The sequence below is a fragment of the Phocoena sinus genome, chromosome 3 (assembly GCF_008692025.1).
Source record: "Phocoena sinus isolate mPhoSin1 chromosome 3, mPhoSin1.pri, whole genome shotgun sequence".
Lineage (NCBI taxonomy): Eukaryota > Metazoa > Chordata > Mammalia > Artiodactyla > Phocoenidae > Phocoena > Phocoena sinus.
This window is the reverse complement of record NC_045765.1, coordinates 94584406-94600180: the sequence shown is the minus strand read 5'-3', so window position 1 is coordinate 94600180 and position 15775 is coordinate 94584406. Positions and strand designations below refer to the sequence as shown.

Below are 15775 nucleotides of genomic sequence, written 5' to 3'. Positions count from 1 at the left end.
TGATTACTTCATTCATGAATTCAAAATATAATGCTTTGCCTGTTGCCTATGTGCCAGGCACTGCATTTGGTGCTGAGAATAAACTAGTGAACAAAACAACTATATGTTCTACCTTCAAGGAACTTATTTTTTATTTGTTACCAATTTTTATAAATTTGTACAGTAAAACACACTAAAACAAAATAACGTGGAATGTAATTTAATTACTTTTTGTTTTATGATTCAAAGTCTCTTGGGATATTTAAATACATATAGTACAGTGGAAATAGCACAGGATTAGAACCATAGGTCTAAACCCCATCTCCAAAAAGGCTAGTATGTCACCTTGGTGCAAGTTACTTAACCTTTCCAAGCTTTATTTCCACTTTTTAAAAATTAGCATAATTTTTCTATCTCACTGGGTAGCTTTGACAGTTAAATAAGTTGTATAGAGACTAGTACAATCTTATGGTCCCTGCATGATAAATACAAATTTCCTGTCCCATCCCTACTTCTCTGTGTTTTGGTTATTCCAAGCCATCAATATGAATATCATTTATTATTGATCTAATGATATTTGGGATTAAAAATCATAACCAAATTAAAATCAAAACTAGTTAGTATCCTATAGGACAATAAAACCCCAAAACCATGGTGTCTTCTTTAGGTGGACAGAAACTAATAATATTGCATCTTATCAGTTTTACAGAATTATAAAATGACTGAACTCTAAACAGCTGTGCTAAAATATAATTCTCTACACCTAGAGAGTCAGATAACCCTCAGACAGGCTAGAAAATACTCCTAATGTGACATTAAAGCAACAAGTAATAATCTTTTTTAAAAAATCATATAGCACCAATATATGCTATTTAATGATAGAATTCTATATAAACGAGTGCATTTATATTTCAGAAATCACCTTTTTTATTTATTCATTCCATCAACTTTCTGTTTCCATCTCCAGGTAGTTTACATTTTTATGATTATTATCCTTGTTAACATTTTATCATCAGGAGGAAGAAAAACACAAATAATTTGCAAAGTAGAATTACATAAAATATTTTTATAACAATTTGCCAGAAAAAAAGGTTTAATATGCTAGGTATTGGAAATAACTCAGGGGTGATTCTGTTATAGCAATCTAAAATCATAATAAGAAAAAAAGAATTTTTTCTTTCATGGAAGTTTTTTTCATGTTTGTGCTTAATATTACAGTATCCCAACAGATGTTTTAAAGATTGTGTACTCCGTGGGTGCTCAAACAACAGCAGGATGGAATTACCTTTTAGAGCAATACGAACTGTCATTGTCAGGTGCTGAAAAAAACAAAATTCTGTATGCATTGTCAACCAGCAAACATCAGGAAAAGTTAATGAAGTAAGTGAATTTAACTAAATTGCTAAAAGTAAACTTACACATATTCAGGGAAGATACTAAAATTTCAGCCACCAATTTCAAAGGCACATAATAATAACTGAATCAGAATTTGAACCGCTTTGACTTTACTTCCAAAAATATATATCGACAAAATGCAAAACAGATATTCCTTAGTTATTAACATGTGATTGATACTAAACAAATAGCTATGTTTTACTTTCAGAACCTTGGCGGAAAATTATTGTACAAAATACAAGATGCTAATCATCTTGTATTTTAAGATGCTAATATAAGATGTATATAAGATGCTAATCAAAGTTCTTTGAAATAATAAGTAAATAAAATTACTTCTAGAAAAAAGTAAAAGTTTAATTGGAATAGTAAAAATGTTAGCCAGTAGAGACTTTATTACTGTTTTTGGTACATCACACTTTTGTCATGCCTCTTTCTCTCTGATTCTTCTAATATACTGATAGCCTGAGTTAATTTCCATTATAAAACACAAACCGTGAAAAATAAAGTGATTTTTATTTCTTCAGGTTAATCGAACTAGGAATGGAAGGAAAGGTTATCAAGACACAGGACTTGGCAGCTCTTCTTCATGCAATTGCCAGAAACCCAAAGGGGCAGCAACTAGCCTGGAATTTTGTCAAAGAAAACTGGATCCATCTCCTTAGAAAGTTGGTATTTGTTTACATCCAGTGTGTGTTCTTCCACCCAGATATTTCAGTTGCCTAAAACCATGTATAACCAAATGGTCCCAATGACACCATTTTTACTCAAATAGTTTGATGAAGTCTGTCAATTTTAAAACTCAGTAGCCCAAAGTGCCCTGTCCAGGTATAAGTGAGAGGAATGAAATAAAGGGAATGGGAAACAGATTTCTCTTACTCAGCCCAGGCAATGAAGAATTGCTGGGAACAAGTAAGAGCTGAGTTAAATCCAGTCATCAGCCCCATCCCCCCATTCCCTTCTGGCTCTCTCCCCAACCCTGAAGAATAAATTGAAGCCATATATAGTACATCAAACACTGGGGGAAAAAAACTTCAGGAATTCTGAAGAGAACTAATCCCTATTTCTATTTCCCCTGGGGAGGTGGCACAGTGGAGAGCTTGGAGTAGCTAAAAGAAATTCAATCAGAAATGTTTTGGGAGCTCCCCTCCAAAACTGGATAGGTTATGAGTCTTTTCTGGGGTTTCACCTTTGGGGAAAACTAGAGCTCACTCAGTATGCTCCTGAACCTAAAATCGTCCCAGAAAAACCAACAATGATTAGATTCCATTGGAATGTACAGGATGGCATTGCTTTCTCTCACAACAAACCTCCTGCTAAGTGCTCAGCCATTCCTCATCCAATTCCAAAATGTCACTTATTAACTATATGGAAAATACCCTGAATGAAAGAGCTGTGCAATTTGCTCTGTTTATCTTTGTATCAGTTAGCATCTCTGATGTCAGTCATCCTCAGTTCCTCTTCCCTCTCATTTCTTAGTCATAAAGGACTCAGAGTCCTCACAGATAGCTTTTTGTCAGTAAAAAGCACATTTCTACCCCACTCCCGGACCTTCAAGGGGTTGACGTCCACATGAGACTGAATAGTTAAAAAGCTGCGTTTTTAAAAATGTCTTTCCTTAAAGACCTTACTGGAATCGTTGGTTTGGTTGTCTGCATGACTGTCTGTCCCCTCCTGAAATGGTCAGACTTTTCTGCAATGCTGTAGATTTATTTCGTAACTGGAAATTATCCTCCTGCCCAACCATGGTGCACAGTCCAGACTTGGGACCATTTCTGAGATGTATCTATGCTCTGCTTTACAGCATGAATCCCTTTGACCTGTGGGACAAATTCTCTATATAAGACACTGGGGTGAAGGATGCCATCTGTGGCTTCGAATGAGAGTTCAACGATGCCCCAATAAACATAATGTATAAACACAGTGGTGTCCAAAATGAGATGGGGAAGTATGTAAGACAATGCCTTACAGTGCAAGAAGAAAATAATACTACATGTATTATTTGTTGTCTTATGCTCTTAAATTTTCTTTTTTACCTTTAACATAGTACATGCATATAATTCATAAATAAAAATATGTATATTGGGAAATTCTTGGTCAAAAAATATTTATTGATGGTTGTATAATCAAAAATGTAGAGAATGCTGCTTTAAATATAAACTTAAACATAAACATTGGTCATATTTCCTAAAAAAAGCTTTATTTACATTTTAATCTTATGGTCAAATTTGATAAATTTCATAGCTTTCAGATTTTACTGGATGAATATGAGTTATTCTTGTGGTAATTAATAGTATCCATTGCAAGGCACAAATTTATATAGTTATTAATGTTATGTATTTTAAATATATAGCATGTTATAAACATAAGGTCATTATTTCTATTACTTAAATCTGAGGTTCCTTTTATTTTCAGATTTGAGTTGGGCTCATTTCCCATAAGAATGATCATCTCTGGCACAACATCTCACTTTTCTTCCAAGGATGAGTTGCAAGAGGTTTGTGACTCTCTTTTGCTAACAATTTAAAAATAAATGTTCAAGCTGTAGAATTGAAAGTAAACTTAGATGGAATCTGCTTTGAAGTTGTTATTTTATTAAAAGAAAATAAGCTGTTTGTCCAATGTCACATAACAAGTAAACGGAAGGGATAGGACTAATGTTCATAGCATTCAAAATGGAAATTATACTTGAGGGATGAGTCCTTTTGTATTATTTCATTCATATTGTATCATCACTTGAGTGATTATATTGAAGTTTGGAAGAGTGCATAAAGGTCTGTTTAACAAAGTTACTCTTTTTGGTAATTCTACTTTTTTTAAAAAAGCATTCTAGTGTTTTACATCTTCTTTCCACAATAAATCTTAAATTTATTTACTTTACAAGCAAATTCAGAATTCTACAAGCAAATTCTAGTACTTAAATCTCAGATCACTGCTTACTCTGTGACTTGGCTCAATCTCTTTTTTCAGAGCACAGGCTCCAGACGTGCAGGCTCAGTGGCCATGGCTCACGGGCCCAGCCACTCCACAGCATGTGGGATCTTCCCAGACCGGGGCACGAACCCTTGTCCCCTGCATAGGCAGGCAGACTCTCAACCACTGCACCACCAGGGAAGCCCTTGGCTTAATCTCTTAAATTCTTTACCCACAGTCTGCTCACTTGTAAGGTTTGTCATTCCTGTCTTATTTTATCTAATGTTTGAAGGTAAAGTGAAATATAATTATGCCCAAAAAAGAGAAGAAGAAAATAACCTTTCAGAGATTGGCAAAGAAATGCTTGCGCCTGTGTTTGTGTAATTTATAAGCTGTTTTGAAACCCTTTGGAAGAGAAAGTGTTTTATGAACCACGTCAGTTATCCTTTTCTTGCTTATTTTTCAGGTGAAACTGTTCTTTGAATCTCTTAAGGCCCAAGGATCACATCTGGAAATTTTTCAAATTGTTCTGGAAACCATATCCAAAAATATTAAGTGGCTGGAGAAGAATCTTCCCACCCTGAGGAATTGGCTACTGATTAGTATTTAAATGGTCAACAGCACATCAGATGCAGGCTGTGTCTACATGACAAAGCTCAAGTCCAAGTCCCAGATAGTTTAACCAGTAAGAAGCCTCAAGAAATCAGCCAGCACAGCTACCTGTCTGTGCTCAGCTATCATCTCGAGCTGACAGACGTATGATGCTGGGGTGAGGGAAGGCCAGTTCAGTAGCCTATTTTAAAGTAAACTTTGTGAGTAATGGAGATATGTAGAGATATATTGATAAATATAGCTGTAATAGTTTAGCTGCAACACAGACTGTCTACAATGCCCGACATTATGCAACTACGACTTTGCTTCTTTGCTGTTTTTTTTAAACCTTGCATAGAATCCTGGAATTAGCCCAACCAGGTTACCTCCAAGGAAACACAGCCAATCTGCAAAAAACTCTTTCTTTTGCATCCTTCCATCTTCTTACTCTCCAGCTCCCTCAACTCAGCATGAATAGTTTAATTTTTACCATTCATGTAAAATCTGAATTAAATTATGAAGCATACAGATGAAGAAAACAGAGACTTTATCACCAAATCTCAGATTATTAGAAATTAGATGTCAGGGTTTATCAAGAAAGCCAGGAAGGCCTCTTAGCTGGAGCCTCACATTCATGAAGAGCCTCAAAAGTAGACTTTTGAGATCATCTCTAAATGAAGTTAAATCTGTAGTCACAGAGGTACAGGAGAGAAAGGTGACACCACTTTAATCCATGTACTATTGCATTTTTAATAGATCTTCTGAAAGTTGCAGAGTTAGATCATACTATGGTGTATATTTTGGATTAAATTATGGTTTAATGTAACTATTTAAATGTATAATTATATTTTCTAACCCAGTTTTGGCATTTCTTCATATTTTAAGGGAAACTCTTGATCTCTAAAATGCTTTTCTAGATGCTTCCCTTAATTGTTTGACTAAGGTATTAGGAATAAATAAAGAAAACACCACTCTAAATACAGGCAGTAAATTTAATAAAGTAATGATCCACATATAAACTATAGATAAGTTCTAGAAAGATTTGAATCAATACACAGATGATTGGCTTATCTGGGTTATGGAAGGAGGCTGGGATTATCTGGGTGAGAGTGGGGTGGCAGGGTGTTTTCCAATCCATTTTAAAGTGATATCATGAAGGTCTGTAGCCCTTTCTCTGTTGCCATAGAGTCAGGATACAGTTTGGATGGACCATGGGCATGACTCAATACATGTTTAGTTAAGTTTGTTTTAAAATCATTTCTTGGAGTCTTTGAAGCACCTTTGACTCTAGATTTGACCTGTTCATGGCCCTACCAAGGTTTGTATAACACCTAAGTGATATCACTCTAGAATTATATGTACTGTAGCATAAGGAAACTGAAAGAGTAAAGAATACTATTTTTCCACCAAGATAGTATGTAAATTAAGCAGTAAATATGTATGAGTTTCAGTAGAATTGTGCCATCAACATTTCCATGAATAAGAAAAGTACCTTCTCTTGTGTAGTAATTTATCTACCATAAATTTCCAAGTTTTTAATTCTCTTCCTTTTAGTTCTTTATTTAAATACATTTTTAATCTCTCAGACTAAGAATTGAGTACAGAAAGTGGAAATTTTATTATTTGATGAGAATGAACATGAGAAGTACTGTGCCAATAATGTTTTAACGAATAAAGAGTTTTTTTAAAAGAAATGTATTGTACTTATTAGTGTGGTATTTCTAAACCTTTATGGTGGATGCCAGACCCCCAAGACAAACTAGGGTTTGGCTAAAGTTAGTTTTACTTTCTTTTACCTTGAATGAATAAACAAGTTGTAAAAACGTTATATACAATATCATGAATAATGATGGAATGTGAGTTGATACAACTTCTCCATGCTTCCCTGATTCCCCACAGAGGCACAGGGAAAATTTTGTGGTTTCCAGAGCCCACTCAGAAGGAGAAACCTTCCAGATCAGGGGAGCCCAGAGCAATGACTTGCTCCCTTTTTAGGGTTTGTGTCAGGGAGACTAGGCCCTTCAGCCCTCAAGAGTCCAACTTACTACCGTGACAGGAATTTCTTGTGCTACTTCATGTTCATACTTCTGCATTTCATTCTTTGCTATGTCATTGGGTCTTTTTGAGGTTCCAGAGAAGCAAGCCTGGCCAGGACCTACTAGGAGAGATCCTAATTTTCTGAGGGAAGATCCTAGGGTTTTTCTTGGTTTTGTTTTTCGGAATTTTTTTTGGGGGGAAGGAGGGGTTTATTCCATTCCAAAATGCAAGGAAGGCCTCCAAATAGTCACGGGATCTAGTTTTCTACTTAAACATTAATGTCTGCCAAACACAAGGTTGTTTATAATGGCCACATTTTTACTCTGCAACAAATACCTCTTTACCTAAATTCACTATGACCTTATTTCCATTCAACTATGTCACTATTTTTCATTCAACACATAATTATATTTTCAGACTTTAAATCAACAATTTATTATATTGTCTGCTTCCTAAAACCTTAATCTCATTAAAGTCATGTTTCCAAATCATAAGGAAGAAAGGGTGAAAAGGATTATGAAAGAAGTGGATTTCCTGGGTTGAAGCGTATGTGTATTTTACATAATCTAATATTTTAATAGTTAGTGCCAGATTATTTTTCTGAAAAGCGGTGTTAATTCACTTTCTTCTTACCCCTGTATTCTTACTTGTCAGTATCAAATATTAATCTCTTGTATCTAGTAACCCTTTTTCATAGTAAGGTACAATTTCTCCAGATACTTACAAAGCTATGTCACTGCTTTCTTTTGATTCAGTATTTGCTTGGTACATCTTTTTGTACCCTGTTACTTTGAATTTTTCTGTATCCTTTAGTTTCATATGAGTCGTTTATAAACAGACTATACCTGAATTTTGTTTTCTATTATGTTCCCCACCTCAGGCAGGCCCAGACTTTGTCCTCTGTCCCCTCTGCTCTCAAAGGCTTAAAAACTGAAGCTTCAGATGCCGTCAAGGAGAACATTGACTTCAGCCTTCTGCTGACCCCTCAGGTTTCCTGCTTTCACTTAGTTTTTTATCCATGACTATTCCTTACTAACTTTTCAGGTCACGAATGCATTAAAATAATTTAAAAATATATTTCATTCTACATTTTTAGTTATTTTTAGCAAGAAGGTTAGTCAGGGTACCTACTCTAGCATATTCCCAGAAACCATAGTAATTTATTTTCCAATATGCAAATGCAGAACACTTTCACATAGAGGCTCCTTAGGATGGAAACTGGTTGGTGGTATTGACTGTGTAGTATTGATTTCTCAGAAATAAAGTTGTGGGTGCCTAATACTGTATCATACTTAAGAAGTTAGCAGTATAAACAGACCATTTGTTCAGGATTTAAATCAGGAAAATTTTTCCAATATTCATAAAGAGAAATGGTTAGAAAGTCTGAGAAATGCAGACTTAACAAGATAGAAAAACCTTTCTATATCTCAATCACTTCTTCAAACTTAACTTCAACCATAACTTCAAGATCTTTTGCTAATTTGTTCTCCTTTCCCCCGAAGCCCTCAGCTTCTACCATACTCCCAGATAAGGTCGAGTAACCAGTTTTCTATTCTCAGTCTATGACTCATTAATTCTCATCTTGAGGTATTTACACACATGATTTCCCACACTTCAAAGTTCATGCCTTCCGCTGTTGAATTATACCATATTTCTTTCTTTCAATACAATATTTCAGGTTCCTGCCTCTGTAAGGAGTTCCCATGTTAATACCACCCAGCATGTTCCTCTAGTCATCCAAACAATACCTCTGTTATAATTACAAACCTCATTTTGAAGTAGGCAGAGCAAATTGTCTGTGAAAAGACTTAAAAGATACAAAGAACATTATTTTTCAGTTTTAGAACTGTACTCGCCTTTAAAAACTGTTTTCTAATAAACTAGTAAGTTTGGAAATCCTAACTCACTTCTAATATTTTGAGTTGGAGTTGGAATAAGGATAAATAGAACATTCTAAAAACTTAAATATGGAAAGAGGTGGGGAAGGGGATGGGGGAACTTTTTCTAAAAGAGAAACAGTTGTCTCCATGGTATAAGGCTGCTAATAGGTAATTTTATTTTCTTGCTTTTATTTTTTTTAATTTTATTTATTTGTTTATTTATTTACATTTTGGTTGCATTGGGTCTTCGTTACTGAGCGTGGGCTTTCTGTAGTGGCCCCAAGCGGGGGCTACTCTTCTTTTGCGGTGCACGGGTTTCTCATTGCAGTGGTTTCTCTTGCTGAGGAGCTCGGGCTCTAGGTGCGCGGGCTTCTGTAGTTGTGGCACGTGGGCTCAGTAGTTGTAGCTCGTGAGCTCTAGAGCGCAGGCTCAGTAGTTGTGGGCATGAGCTTAGTTGCTGCGCAGCACATGGAATCTTCCTGGACCAGGGCTCAAACCCGTGTCCCCTGCATTGGTAGGTGGATTCTTAACCACTGCACCACCAGGGAAGCCCTTATTTTCTTTCTATTCATACCTCCAGATGTAGAATCAAAGAGTAATAGCAGAAATCTTAGAAGGACAGAGTATTTTAGCTGGTGAGGGGGTAAACAGGTAGAGATATGTCAGCTGATAAGGATTAAAGAAAAGATCTGGTCTGAAATAAGTATGCACAACCTATGTGATCCAGACAGAATCCACAGGAGTCAGACCCTATGCCCTGAGTGAGTTAATTTAACTCACACTCGGGGGGCTGAATTAGGTCACTTAAGAAACAGTGAATAGGACCTCCTTGGTGGCACAGTGGCTAAGAATCCTCCTGCCACTTCAGGGGACATGGGTTCGAGCCCTAGTCCAGAAAGATCCCACATGCCACGGAGCAACTAAGCCCGTGCACCACAGCTACTGACCCAGTGCTCTAGAGCCCACGAGCCACAACTGCTGAAGCCCACATGCCTAGAGCCCATGCTCTGCAACAAGAGAAGCCACCGCAATGAGAAGCCCGCACAACGCGCCCAAGAGTAGACCCCGCTCCCCGCAACTAGAGAAAGCGTGCGTGCAGCAACGAAGACCCAATGCAGTCAAAAATAAATAAAATGAAAAATAAAAAAGAAACAATAAGTTGTTGGTTAATGAGAGAGGCTGGGTAGCATTTACAGTTTTGTATTTTTTAATTCTAAGTTGTGCCTTATTTATAGATAATAGTTTTGACACTACTGATCAAAGCACTGTTTTAAAAATAATGTTCTGGGCTTCCCTGGTGGTGCAGTGGTTAAGAATCCACCTGCCAATGCAGGGGACACGGGTTCGAGCCCTGGTCCAGGAAGATCCCACATGCAACGGAGCAACTAAGCCTGCGTACCACAACTACTGAGCCTGCGCTCTAGAGCTCACGAGCCACAACTACTGAAACCCATGCGCCTAGAGCTCGGGCTCTGCAACAAGAGAAGCCACCACAATGAGAAGCCCTCACACTGCTATGAAGACCCAACACAGCCAAAAATAAATAAATAAATAAAATAAATTTATAAAAATAATGTTCTGGGCTTCCCTGGTAGCGCAGTGGTTGAGAGTCTGCCTGCCAATGCAGGGGACACGGGTTCGTGCCCCAGTCCGGTAAGATCCCACATGCCGCAGAGCGGCTGGGCCTGTGAGCCATGGCCGCTGAGCCTGCACGTCCAGAGCCTGTGCTCCGCAACGGGAGAGGCCACAACAGTGAGAGGCCCGCGTACCGCAAAAAAAAAATAGATAAATAATAATAATGTTCTATATTGTAGAAATGCCATTACCAGGTAGGAAAAGCTTATTATTCTCCTACTTTCAGTTAACTATTTCTTTGGGAAGCCTAGGTGTTTAGAGTTGAAATCCAAGGGAGTATACCAACTGTGGGCTACCAGGTCTCACTGAGAATCCAGAAAGAAATAACACCTGCACTGTTGGCCTTGCAAAGCCAAATCTAAAAAGTGCTGCCTAAAAAAGGAAATTCATGGATTTTTTTCCCAAAATACATCTCCCTTTATCCAGCAGCCTTTTCGTCTGTAATTCCACCATTACAGATTCATTCCTTTGGGTTAATAAAAGTTAAAATATTAAGCTTTAACTCATGCTTTAGTGTGACTTTTTTTCTTTTTTTTTTTTTTTTTGCGGTACGCGGGCCTCTCACTGTCATGGTCTCTCCCGTTGCGGAGCATAGGCTCCGGACGCGCAGGTTCAGCGGCCATGGCCCACGGGCCCAGCCTCTCCACGGCATGTGGAATCTTCCCAGACTGGGGCACAAACCCGTGTCCCCTGCATCCGCAGGTGGACTCCCAACCACTGCGCCACCAGGGAAGACCGACTTTGTTTTTTTTAATTAATATTTCTTTATAGATAGCTGACAAAAGGGCCTTAAGGAGAGAAGACCCTGAAGCTGGAAGAGAGGACTGGGGGAGTGGATTCTGGAATGAAGGCAGTACCCCAGAAAGGACTGGTTGGGTAGGAGGCTCTGTAGGGCAGTATCTCTTATTTATGGGTATTGTATACAGATGGCATTTGATAAATATGTATTGACTGTGTGAAGCAGCACCTTGAAGTGAGGAAGGAAAATAGAAAATGGGACATCGGAGAACTCAGAGACAAGCCTACTTGGCAATTTTGCATCAGATGGTCCTGCTAGACCATGATTGTATAGTTCGGCGTCATGTATTATGCATTATGTGTATATCCTGTGTGCTGGTCTTAACTGGCCCTGTGTATTGTAAAGTCTTAAAAGCAAAACTTTAGCTCCTGTTTTGTTTTCAGTTCTCTTTGGTCTCTGGGTACCATGGGCACTCCACAACCGTTGCTGAATGACTGACAGCCTGTGCTGGCAGCTATCAGCCAGAGGGAGGAAGAAAGCATCTGAGCCAGCCTAGAGTCAGTCAAGAATTACAGTCAAGTGTAATTTTCTGCATAAACATTACAGGACCTTCTCATGCTCAAAAACAAACAAAAATCTGAAGGACACATTTTATAGGAATGAAGCTTAACCACGCTCTATTTCAGCATAGCTGTAAGAAATAAAGGAAAATGAAAACTGAATCAGTATCTTCAGGAGTGTAAACATCTCCCTAGAAAGAATAAGTCAATCAAAAATTCCAGCTAGAGATCATTTCCAAAAATAGTTTTTATATCCTCTGACTTTTATTAAAGAGGGTCTGTGGTTGGTTTTCACAGCTGGATCAGGGCCGACCACCCCTGCCATTTGCTGGCCTAGCGAGGCCCCTTCTGATGCAGGACTTAGATATAAACTCGATACCAAAAACTTGGTTTCCTCAGGACCCCATTATTTTAAATTATCAGGTTAAAATAAGTCAGCATTATACAAATTTGTTTGCTCTCTCATTATACTTTGTGTGTCTAATCTTTTTTTGCATGCAATCTACATGGAATTAAAGGTTTACAATTCACATTTAATAGTAATAGCAAATACCTCTTTAGTGCTTATTTTGTGCCAGTCTCTGCTGAAATCATTTTTGGTGTGTTAGTTCATCTTATCCTCACAATAATCTTAAGAGGGAGGTAGCTGTCCTTAGTTTGCAAAGGAGAAAAGGAAACCCAGGGAGGTTAAGCAACTTGCCCCAGTCAGAGACAATGGTTTTTAGTATATTTACAAAGCTGTGCACCTATCAACATGGTCAATTTTAGAACATTTTCATCTCCTCACAAGGAATCTGTACCCATTAGCAATCACTTCCCATTCCTCCCTCCCTTCATTCTTAGGCAACCACTAATCTACTTTCTGTTTCTATAGATTTGCCTAGTCTGGACATTTCGAAAACATCAAATAATACAATATATGATCTTCTGTAACTGACTTCTTTGTTGAACATTTGGATTGTTTATATTTTTTGGCTATTTTGAATAATGCTCCTATGACCATTCATGTACCAGTTTTTGTGTGAACATAAATTTTCAATTCTTTTGGGTACACACCTAGAAGTGAAATTGGTGGAATCATATGGCAACTCTATATTTAATCTTTGGAGGAAATGCCAGACTATTTTTCAACACAGCTGCCTCATCTCCACCAGCAGTGTGTGAAGGTTCCAATTTCTCTACATCTTTGTCAACATTTATTATTATCTGGCTCTTTGATTCTAGCCATACTATGCCTATGTCTAGCCAGACCATGAAGTGGTCTCTTAACTGTGGTTTTGATTTGCATTTGTTTCATGGCTAGTAATATTGAATATATTTTCATGTGTTTATTGGCCACTTGTATATCTTCTTTGGATAAATGTTTATTCATATCTTTTGCCCATTTTTAATTGGATTATTTGTCTTTTATTACTGAGTCGTAAGAGTTGTTTATATATTCTAGATACAAGTCCCTTGTGAGGTATATGATTTGCAAATATTTTCTCCCATTCTTTGGGTTGTCTTTTCACTTCTTGATGCTGTCCTTGGAAACCAAAGTTTTCTTCAACTTTGTCTTCTTTATTTCCATTATATAGATGCTGTTATGATGAGCTGAATTGTGTCCCCTCAAAATTCATATGTTGAAATCATAACCCCCAGTACCTCAGAATGTGATGTTATTTGGAAATACAGTTGGAAATGTAATTAGTTAAGATGAGGTCATATTGGAGCAGGATGGACCCCTGCTTCAATCTGACTAGTATCCTTATTAAAAGGGGAAATATGGACACAGACATGCACACAGGGAGAATGCCTTGTGAAGACTGGAGTTATGCTGTCACAAGTCAAGGAACAACCAGAAACTAGAAGAGAGGGCTGCCTGGAACATATCTTTCCCTGGTGCCTTCAGAGGGAACATGACCCCACTGACACCTTGATCTTGGGCTTCCAACTTCCAGAACTATGAGACAACAGCTTTCTATTTTTTAAGTCACTCAGATTATGGTATTTTTTTATAGTAACCCTAGCAAACTAATACAAATGCCTAAGATATTTTTCCATTTTGGTAGTTACTTTCAGTTCAAAATTCAAGGTTGAATAATATATCATTTCTAGGTGTGTAATCCTAGTTATATTGATCAATCATATGAAAAATTACATTGAATTGGGCTCTGTCTTTACATTTCCTGTACAGGTGTCTTAGGGTTTTGAAAAAATTATCAAAATATTATTAAAATATATCAGTATTCATAACATTAAGTGGACCTACCTAACATTTTGGTTACTTAACCCCTTTTCCTTTCTGAATAATAAAAATGATTTTGTCCAAGTGCTCCCTTGTTCACCCAGATGAAATAAGGGAAGTGATCCTAGACTCTGCTTTGTCTAAGACACCAATCACAGGAACCCCATTTTCATTTCCAGGGACTGGCTTACAGTTTTGGCCGGTGAAACCTAAGAAGAGTTCTAGTAGGGTGTTTCTGAGAAAAGTTTCCTTGCTCTTAAGAAAGAGACATCAAAGAAAATGTTCTTTCTTCTTCCCTGACACAGCCACCTTGTTTACTACATGGTCCTCAGACTTTCAGAAAACTGCTCAGAGAGAACACAGAGGGAGAAGCTGGATTTTTATGAGGTTGGGGAGCTCTGACTGGGGACGGCCTTACCTCTGCACTTGTTATGTGAGATGGTAAATTTGCATATTGTTCCAACTAGTTTAATTCAGCATTTTGGTTTTGTAGTCCAAAGCATCTGAGCTAGTATATAACTGCTCCTTCCTGATAACCTTTCACTTCATTTGGCTGAATATTTTTGCTAAAGTCTAAGCTATACCAGAACTCTGTTGGAGAATTATTCTGCTTTCTCCTGTGCTCTAAGCATTTCTTAATTTGATACAATTTCAAGCATCATAATTGATGCAGAGCATGTGTGCTGCAAATATTACAGGAGTGATGAGATACTGACCCCTCCAGTCCTTGAAGTGGCTGGAAACCCCATGGTGGTCATCTGTGTCCTGGCAGCAAGCTGCATCCACCATTTATTCAAGAGTGTTGAACAAATATCATTTTCAAACGTGTACACCGAATCAATGTATTTTTAATTATTTATTTCAAAATAATTAGAAAGCATATTTAATAATGCTACACCTAAATGTGACATGGAACTCAGTAAATTATATTGGAATATCAATTGAACGATGAAATAGCAGTCCAGTAGCCTGAAGTTAGCTATATTTCTCTATTTCATATCCCTCCCATGGATTATTGTCATTGACCTTAATTTCCCTGTGGGAATAGGGAAGAAACAGGAAACTCCAGAGCTCTGGTTTAGAACACAGACCACCTGAGTTCTAGTTTGTCTGCCACTGGACTGTGAGTAAATCTTCTAACCTCTTAGACTTCTATTCCCTTCTCTGTTAAATGAAGTCTGGGTTAGCTGATCCATAGTATAGGAAGTGCTTTATTTTGATGAAAAAAAAGTTCCTGTTTTCACTGATTAGCATGTTTGTTGCTCCTTTATAAATAAATGCTGTTCGTTATTCAAGGAGCTCATATCTTCCTTTCATGCTATTTATTATATATGATAATTAGCCCTCCAAATTTTTGGTTTTCAAATGGTAAATGGTAGACATCAAAGATTCTGAAAATAGTAAATGAATATAGTAGATAATGTCACACTATCTCCTCTGATAGTAAATAGTTATTTCATAATAATTTAAAGTATTATGCCCTTAACTAAAAAGGAAGTTCTGTGTGGGAGGGTAGGAGGAGGTTAAAGACTGAAACATAATGGGTTTCAGTAGTGAATTCGTGAAATTGTGTTCCCTCAAAAAGGCTTTATGAAGTGAAATGTAAAATGGTATCCAAAAATAAAAACCCAGAATCAAACAAAACAAAATTCACTTTCACTCTTTTGAGGGTAGGTAGGATTCTGAAACATTTTGATTTTCTTTCCTCTTTTTACCCCCAGTACCAACCCACAAGCCTTTAAATGGTCCTTAATGTATTTGTGTGTGTGTGTGTGTGTGTGTGTGTGTGTGTGTAGGAACAGGAGGGATGGGAGGCAAGAGG

The 15775-nt window shown here is 37.3% G+C and overlaps 1 protein-coding gene across 1 annotated transcript in view; it reads left to right on the top strand.

The window, feature by feature from the left end:
• The window catches only part of ERAP2 (endoplasmic reticulum aminopeptidase 2), a 39671-nt gene extending 33110 nt beyond the window's left edge, over positions 1-6561 (top strand). Inside the window, exons 16-19 of the mRNA XM_032628898.1 lie at positions 1198-1359; positions 1899-2039; positions 3787-3868; positions 4751-6561. Of these exons, the coding sequence (XP_032484789.1) occupies positions 1198-1359; positions 1899-2039; positions 3787-3868; positions 4751-4894 (529 nt within the window). The 3' untranslated portion in view covers positions 4895-6561. The remainder of the gene's footprint in view (positions 1-1197; positions 1360-1898; positions 2040-3786; positions 3869-4750) is intronic.
• The last annotated feature ends 9214 nt before the right edge of the window (positions 6562-15775 follow it).